This window comes from Salvelinus fontinalis, chromosome 34 (genome assembly GCF_029448725.1).
Source record: "Salvelinus fontinalis isolate EN_2023a chromosome 34, ASM2944872v1, whole genome shotgun sequence".
Classification (NCBI taxonomy): domain Eukaryota; kingdom Metazoa; phylum Chordata; class Actinopteri; order Salmoniformes; family Salmonidae; genus Salvelinus; species Salvelinus fontinalis.
Window position 1 is genome coordinate 38,371,937 of NC_074698.1, and position 9,279 is coordinate 38,381,215.

The 9,279-nt window shown below is 44.7% G+C and overlaps 1 protein-coding gene across 1 annotated transcript; it reads right to left on the reverse strand.

The window, feature by feature from the left end:
- Positions 1-7,915: 7,915 nt before the first annotated feature.
- LOC129833856 (transmembrane protein 100) lies at positions 7,916-8,897 on the reverse strand. The gene has a single exon (XM_055898690.1). It carries the CDS (start codon positions 8,546-8,548, stop codon positions 8,117-8,119), a length of 432 nt encoding a protein of 143 aa, XP_055754665.1. The 5' UTR covers positions 8,549-8,897; the 3' UTR covers positions 7,916-8,116.
- Between the last annotated feature and the right edge of the window lie 382 nt (positions 8,898-9,279).

Sequence of the window (9,279 nt, forward strand, 5' to 3'; positions counted from 1 at the left end):
GCTCTCTCTCTTCCCCCCGCCCCGTCTCTCTCTCTCTCCACCCACTCCTTCCCTCCCCCGACTCTTCCTCTATTTTTAGCCCAGTCCTGCGAATCAGAAATCGTGACAGATCTATAGGGATAAACCTGGAGTCCAGGTTAACCTGAGCATCAATGAAGACTCAACAGCTCTGTAAACACCTCACAATGCACAAGCACTCATTGTGTTATGGTCAAATTAAAGGGACAGTTCAGCTAAATGACACATTTAGATATGTGTTTCCTTACTTTGAAGGCATTCTATCCCTTTAAATTTCTTAGCCAAAACAGAGTTATCCTTTCTTCGATCAAAACCTTATACCAAGAGATGACAGAAAGAGAGGATTTTCACATCACTGCTTTAAATAACCTTTAACTGCAGTGGGCTAAATCAGGGTCACACAGAGTGGTTCTTGGTACTTTGAAACAAAAGTATACACCTCACACACATGGTTATGGGCAACAACAAAAAAAGAAGATGCCAGATAGGAAATGTATTTCATTTTGAGTTTGAATCCCAATATTACACTTCATATACATCACAGAAGAGTGAACTATAACAAAACTGTTTGACATAGAAACACCAGATTTTCGGTGGGTTTAAAAAAATAATGTTTATTAATTATGAAATTATGAAAAATATGAATAACATTCCACCCATGAGGCCACTAGGTCATTTGACTGCAGGAAAGGTGTACTACAACAATTACAATTAAAATATACACGTTCAGACAGAGTATAAATATACAAATAGAAATACAGTTATATTCACCACAGAATATTCATAATGGGCAGACAGACATACATTTTCTGCCACTAGTGACAAATAAACAGCATTGGTTTCAGCAGACAGACATGGCTGTCCACTATTTGTTAAAGACATCCCTCACCCGGAGTAGAGGTAGATGCCCCTCTTCTTCTCTCTTCTCTTTTGCAGCATAATCATCATTCCATCTTTACATCACCTCATACCAGGGACGTGTTCATTAGGCACTGAACGGAAGAAAACAGACCAAAGTAGTGTGGAAGTACCTGAACTTATCCAATGAGAAACGTTAGTTTTCATATTCCGTTGTAAAATCTTTTGCTACAGTGTGTCCTAATGAATACGACCTAAGTGCTATTCAAGTATCACATCAAGTACTACTACGTACTGTATATATGATTACATAACAAGATTTTCTCCTCATAAGCAAGCACACAGCTGAACTAACACAGCTGAACACACACACAGTACATGCATGTGATATTGCGTAGGTGTTCAGAGACCTACGTGTCGGACTGTGCGTATCCGTGTGCGTGCGCATGTGGGTGTCCGTGTGTGTGTGTGTGTGTGTGTGTGTGTGGTTAGAATGACAGCCTAACTGCTTGTGACTGTATTCCCTGCACGTAGCACTTTGCGGTCCATTTCTCTCAATTAATTTTCACAACTCTCTCTCTTTCTCTTTCTCTTTCTCTTTCTCTCTTTCTCTCTCTCTCTTTTTCTGAGCGCTGCCTACAAATCATCTCTTTTATAAATATCCCACCCTGCTTCTTTTGATATTCAGACTTGGCTTCCTTTCAATTTAAAACTATGTTATGTTACTATTTGTGGAAAATACTCCACAGAAATGTTCAACTTGTGCAAGAGGAAAAAAAAGAAATTCAACAGGGACCCCCTATTAATCAGAACAACTCCAGTTTTACCATGACTTCAGCAGTGCATGGCTGGATGAACCAAGTCTCTGGCCAGGGAAAGGAACATTTTAAAGTTCGCCTCTTGGCATCAGAGAGAAAATGTTGCAGTTTTCAAGCACATTTCCTGCAATTCTACACATTTTGTCATGAGGCAGATACAACTTTGCCGTTTTAAAGGCCCAGTGCAGTCAAACATTATATTTATATATTTCCATACTGAGGTTGGAATAGTACCTTGAAATTGTGAAAATTATGATAATGCTGTAAGAGCTGTTCGAAAAGTCCTCCTAAAATTTCAGCATGTTTTGATGGGAGGGAATTTTGTTCTGCCTTGCAGTAAATTAGTTAATAGACCAATAAGAAAGAGAGTTCCAAACCTCTCTGCCAATAACAGCTAGTTTTCAGTTTTCCCCTTCCCAGGGGTCTGCAGACCCCACTCTGAGAACCCCTGCTCTAGGGCTTCTAGCCCAGGACTAAGAGCGTCTGGGGTTAAGTATAGACTTGGGATAACCACACGCAATGTGAAAAGGCCTTTTGAAGCTAGCCTGCTGGTAGCAGACCTGTTTGAGCTTCAACCTGACTCCTTGGTCGTGTCCGTTGTCATGCCAAACTCGACTAACAATGTATGGCATGCCGTGACGACGCAAGCCAGTAGAGCTGGCTGTAAAGCACATAGAATAGTATACACATCCCACTGTGGCCACACTGGTTGTATCAACGCTGTTTGCATGTCATTTCAATGAAATTACGTTGAACCAACGCGGAATAGACGTTAAATTGACGTCTGTGCCCAGTGAGAGTACTGGAGAACCCAGCTACTTCAGCCAGTAAAGTCAGAAATGGTTTTCACTAAGAAACGCCACCAAGCTAGTAAAGCCACTTGTTATTCTGTCCAGTAACAAAAAGGACAAGAAGGCAGCATTCCTATTCTGTGGCTTAACGCCCGGACCACTGCCTTTATCCTGCGCCAGAGCAGCCAGAGTTTAGAGACATTTTCAGTGCCGTTTCCAGTAAAGTATTCTAACTCCGAATAATAATCGTATTCCGTTCAGCATGACCAGTGATGTAAAGTACTTAAGTAAAAATACTTTAAAGTACTACTTAAGTAGTTTTTTGGGGGTATCTGTACTTTGCTTTACTATTCATATTTTTGACAACTTTTACTTCACTACATTCCTAAAGAAAATAATGTACTTTTTACTCCATACATTTTCCCTGACACCCAAAAGTACTCTTTGCATGTTGAGTGCTTAGCAGGACAGGAATATGGTCCAATTCACGCACTTATCAAGAGAACATCCCTGGTCATCTCTACTGCCTCTGATCTGGCTGACTCACTAAACACATATGCATCGTTTGTAAATGATGTCTTAGTATTAATGTGCACCCCTGGCTAACCGTACATTTAAAAAACAACAAAATAGTGCCGTCTGTTCTTGATTTATATAAGGAATTTGAAATGATTTATACTTTTGATACTTAAGTATATTTTAGCAATTACATTTACTTTTGATACTTAAGTAAAATACTTTAAGACTTTTACTCAAGTAGTATTTTACTGGGTGACTTTCACTTTTACTCGAGTAACTTTCTATATCTATACTTTTACTCAAGTATGACAATTGGGTAGTTTTTCCAACATTGAGCATGAGTGACCTAAATCTGTCCAGAGTCAGAGTCCTCACTTAAAATCGAGAGCCTCGACTGGCTGGTTTCTCTCTCACACACACACACACACACACACACACACACACACACACACACACACACACACACACACACACACACACACCAGTAGGCCAGCGCAGTAGAGCTCACCTCAGCTTGGTTGGGTTCAGTAGAATAGAGGATATAAGACAAAGCTGTACTGACTAACACATTCAATAGAGGGCATAGTTACAGTACATTCGCACACAATAAGCTGCAACATATTCAGGACAAAGGCAAAAGGAGGAGAAAGGGCTGATCCATGCCATTGCATGTCTATCCTACTACACAAGACATGTAACCATAGAGCTGAGGCTGACCTGTGAGTGGAGAGAGGCTGCGTCTTTATTGGCACCCTTTTCCCTATATAGTGCACTACATATGACCGGGGTTCTGGTCAAAAGTAGTGCACTATATATGGAATAGGGTGCCATTTGGGATGCAGACGAGTCTTTGGCACTGAAAGTTTATGTATCTGATTTCTCTTTATGCATAGACACTTTTAACACCTTGCTAGACGCCATTAGTGTTCTATGGGACTGGGTCAATACTTGGCTAATCAATGCCACTTTCTCAAGGGGAGAGCCCGTTCAAAATATCAAGACAACCAGCAATATGTTAGTTCTATCGTCAAGACAACCATCAATATGTTAGTTCTATTATCAAGATAATCATCAATGTTAGTTCTATTATCAAGATAATCATCAATGTTAGTTCTATCATCAAGACAACCATCAATGTTAGTTCTATTATCAAGATAATCATCAATATGTTAGTTCTATCGTCAAGACAACCATCAATATGTTAGTTCTATCGTCAATACAACCATCAATATGTTAGTTCTATCATCAAGACAACCATCAATATGTTAGTTCTATCATCAGGACAACCATCAATGTTAGTTCTATTATCAAGATAATCATCAATATGTTAGTTCTATCGTCAAGACAACCATCAATGTTAGTTCTATTATCAAGACAACCATCAATATGTTAGTTCTATTATCAAGATAATCATCAATATTTTAGTTCTATCGTCAAGATAATCATCAATATGTTAGTTCTATTATCAAGATAATCATCAATATGTTAGTTCTATTATCAAGACAACCATCAATGTTAGTTCTATCGTCAAGACAACCATCAATATGTTAGTTCTATTATCAAGATAATCATCAATATGTTAGTTCTATTATCAAGATAATCATCAATATGTTAGTTCTATCGTCAAGACAACCATCAATATGTTAGTTCTATCGTCAAGACAACCATCAATATGTTAGTTCTATTGTCAAGACAACCATCAATATGTTAGTTATATTATCAAGACAACCATCAATATGTTAGTTCTATCATCAAGACAACCATCAATGTTAGTTATATCGTCAAGACAACCATCAATATATTAGTTCTATCGTCAAGACAACATCAATATGTTAGTTCTATTATCAAGACAACCATCAATGTTAGTTCTATTATCAAGACAACCATCAATGTTAGTTCTATTATCAAGACAACCATCAATGTTAGTTCTATTATCAAGACAACCATCAATGTTAGTTCTATCGTCAAGACAACCATCAATGTTAGTTCTATCGTCAAGACAACCATCAATGTTAGTTCTATCGTCAAGACAACCATCAATGTTAGTTCTATTATCAAGACAACCATCAATGTTAGTTCTATCGTCAAGACAACCATCAATGTTAGTTCTATCATCAAGACAACCATAAAAAGTCTCAAAATAAGTATCATAACAAAAAAGTCTGAAATCACAAATGCTCATATTCCTGCCATCTTTCTGAGCGATACAAAATTAATCTGTACAGGCGCAGTCTGGTTGAAAGGCCCTGTGTGTGTGTTAAAGACCCTCTTTAGTTAGTTCTATCGTCAAGACAACCATCAATGTTAGTTCTATTATCAAGATAATCATCAATATGTTATTTCTATCATCAAGACAATCAGCCCAAGTGGTTACCTTAGTAACACTGTGTAGCCTAGCCTACTCATTCTCAGAACATCTATTGAGTGAAACTAGATGAGTACACTGCCTCCATTCCTTAATGACACAAACCTGTACAAATCCTTTTAAAACACTGATTCATCAGTACAAAATGAGGATGGTCCAATCAAATCAATGCCATTAATAAATCCTCACCACCGCAAGAGAGGGGTTTCCCAGATCATTGAGCAGTTTCCTCATTTTTCAGGAAAGAGAGGAAAGAGAGGAAAGGATGGAAAATTGGTCTTGGTGTGTGTTTGTGTTTGCGTGTGTGTGTGTGTTTGCGTGTGTGTGTGTGTTTGCGTGTGTGTTTGCGTGTGTGTTTGCGTGTGTGTGTGTTTGCGTGTTTGTCGTGCTGCAGTAGTCCCAGTCTCCTCCAGTGGTCAGTCACAACGGGGTATTCCACGAGAGATGAGAAAAATGGTGAGGGGGAGTGGGAAATGTTTTAATGGTAATAGTAATGTGAGGGAGGGAGGGTTGTCTCCCTCTGAGATAGATGTCTGTCAGTCTGTCAGGGTTGAGGGAGGAGAGGGAGAGGAGGAGAGGGAGAGGAGGAGAGGGAGAGGGAGAGGAGGAGAGGGAGAGGGAGAGGAGGAGAGGGAGAGGAGGAGAGAGAGGAAGGAGATGGAGAGGAGGAGGGGGAGAAGAGAAGAGGAGAGAGGGGGAGGAGAGAGAGAGGGGAAGTCTCCAAAGAGCAGAAGAGCAGATGGAAACGGGTAACACACAAGTCAGAGCCTTTTTTCATGATCCAGCTCTCCAGTTCTCTGCTCCACTCGCTCAAGGCACTGAAAAGGGGACGGGAGGGGTCCCTCAGAGTGGAGTGTCACCAAGTCAGTGTCCCTTGGTGGAATGTCCCCTCAGCAGTAATGTCCTTCATTTATCCCGTCCTGTCCCCTGCTCGCTCTCTCTGTCTCTCTCTGTGAGAGAGGAGCTGAGGTCCTACGACTGCAGAGAAACTGACAGAGGTCAATGCTCATAGTCACACTACAGTGTATCAGGTGTGCAGTGCAGTCACTTACTCAGCTCTCTCCACTCCACTCTCCACTCTCAGAATGGCTGCATGGAGAAAAACATGGGGTAAAATGCCTTTGTGTCCCTTTTCCACTGCGAGGATTAACACCGGTGCTGGACCTAAAAACGTGGACTTTTGTGTTACCAATGGCTGAGGCAGAGAGACATTGTTTCCTTTGGGCCTTTATGGCCTTTATGACTCCATGTGGAATATTCTCCTCCTTGGTCTGTATTCCACAGTCTAGAATAGTAGTATTTTCTGTGCCTCAGAAAAGCACAAAGGCACAGACATTGACCTACTACTGTAATACTGAAGGGTCTAGTGTAATAGTGTAGATGTGTGATTTCTTTGTTCCATACATTAGTTCTTGTGTTCTTACACTGGAAAAAGTCCACAGGTTCTGTACATACTCTTTCTTTCTTGCACACACACACACATACACAAATGCACTCACACAAATAAACACACAATTTTCCTGCCCTCTCCTGCTCCTTTCCTCCTCCCTCTACCACCAGCTGCCAGTAAGATCCTGTCGGACTCAGGTTCCACTCTCCCGTTGCGTAAAAAAAAGCCCCAACACATTGCTGCAGTTTCACAGGACGAGTGAATGACGCGGGGCACTGACGCGGGTGCACTCCTCTTTCGGCCCGGTGTCGAGTTGCCGTCGCTGGCCCACTTTTCACCGGTCGTACGGCCTGTCACCTGTCCTGGCTGGGAGGAATGCCGCGACTGACGCGGCTGGTGACGGCAGCACTGACTCCGGCAGCAGCTCGGCATAGCGGATTAAGTGTCTGTGTGAGGCTCCCGCTGCGTGTGTCAATGTGTGTGAGGGGGTCTCAGGGTGTGTGTGTGCATGTCTCCTGAGAGGTTGTTTTGACACTGGACACCTGCTGTCCGACTGTAAAAGCGGGTGTTTGTGAGGTGGTGGTGAACCCGCATGCCAGACCCATCCGTCTCGCTCTCCCTCTGTCTCTCTGTCTCTCTCGCTGTCTCTCTCTACTCAGAGTTCCACAGGTACCTCCTCCGCCCGTCTGTCTGTCCGTGAACCCTGAGCCCTCATCCTCGCCACACCTCTTCCTGTGTCCTCGTCCTCCTCTCCACACCATTTCCTGTGTCCTCGTCCTCCTCTCCACACCACTTCCTGTGTCCTCGTCCTCTCCACACCTCTTCCTGTGTCCTCGTCCTCTCCACACCTCTTCCTGTGTCCTCGTCCTCTCCACACCTCTTCCTGTGTCCTCGTCCTCTCCACACCTCTTCCTGTGTCCTCGTCCTCCTCCTCTCCACACCTCTTCCTGTGTCCTCGTCCTCCTCCTCTCCACACCTCTTCCTGTGTCCTCGTCCTCCTCCTCTCCACACCTCTTCCTGTGTCCTCGTCCTCCTCCTCTCCACACCTCTTCCTGAGTCCTCGCCTTCCTCCTCTCCACACCTCTTCCTGAGTCCTCACCCTCCTCCTCCTCTCCACACCTCTTCCTGAGTCCTTGTCCTCCTCCTCCTCTCCACACCTCTTCCTGAGTCCTTGTCCTCCTCCTCTCCACACCTCTTCCCGAGCTATGAGCTGAGCCAAGAGCAGCCAGGCTCCATAAAGACTAGGGAGGGCTGGTGGTGGTGGCTAGCCCACCCCCCCGGCGGTGCTCCATTCCTGGGGCTTCTCTCCTCTCTCATGTCCCTGTGTGGTCAGAATATCCCAGGCTCCAGGTGTTCCTCACAAGGGGCACTGCTCTGAGGTAAAGGAGCTCCCTCCTCCAGCTCCTGAGGCCCTCTCTTTCTTTTTCCTCTTCTTTCTCTTGTGGACCGTCCAGCAGGCGGCGGCGGTCAGTGTCAGCACCAGGCCGGCTATAAGCAACACTACCGTCACCACTTTGGTCAGGGGCAGGTCATTGTATGTGTAAGTAACAGCCGTGCCCGACACACCGATCACCAACGAGATGATGCCAAAGGGGAAGATGCAGCGATACCAGGACTTCTCCATGCCGCCCGTGGCTTGGGAAAGGCGCTCCAGACTGGATAGGACCTCCGGGACTTTGGGCCCATGGGCTTCCAGCTGGCTCAGGGCCTGATTGTCTTGTCCAGGGGCCGGGGCTCCTGGGGGCTGGGGTGGAGGCTGGCAGGCCAGTTTGCCAGTGGTGCAGCCCATCCTGTCGGACTAACCCGGCCTTCGGCAGGAGGTGGAGGCTGGAGGTGCAGACCAGGCAGCAGATCTTCCTGGAACTGCCTCTGCCTCAGCTATCTTTTCCTCAGTAGTAGTCAGCACTGGCCTGGAGCAAGAAATGGAGACAACCAGAGGAGGTTTCTCTGTCTCAGAGCACAGAGGAGAAAGGAAGGAATAGCTAGAGTGGGAGGTATTGTGAGGTTTTGGTCATAAAGCGCAGAAATCCTACTCACACTCTCCCTGTCTCTTTCTCCCTCTCTCTCTGTCTCTCTGCTGCGTGTGCCCTGCTTGCTGCTGATTCTCTGGCAGCACATTGTACACTCTGCTGCCGGGACTGTAGGGGGATATATAAGGGGCCAGTGGAGGGGGTGGATCCAGGGAGAGGAAAGTGGGCGGAACAAAGCCTCCGATTGGCCGCAGCACATGTGATGTCAAAGACCGGGGCAGGGAGGAATGGGGAGTGGTGGGAGAACAGGAAGCGGGAGGAGAGAAGAGGAAGGGGGAAGGGGGAAGGGAGAAGAGGAGAAGAACAGTTTAACTGCTCCCTCTCTGCCTCATCTCTCTCCATCCTTCCTCTCCTTTATTCTCTTTTTTATCTCCACGCGGTAGAGAGTTAAAGTATCCCCTGGAGAATAGAAGAAACCCCTACTGCTACGTTTTCTGCAGCGAGGGGAGCACGATTCTGCCAGGATTCAACTATAGAAAAGATACAGGCA

Bases quoted from the DNA above. Each gene is read 5' to 3' on its own strand.
- LOC129833856 (XM_055898690.1), bottom strand. From the start codon at position 8,548: ATGGGCTGCACCACTGGCAAACTGGCCTGCCAGCCTCCACCCCAGCCC.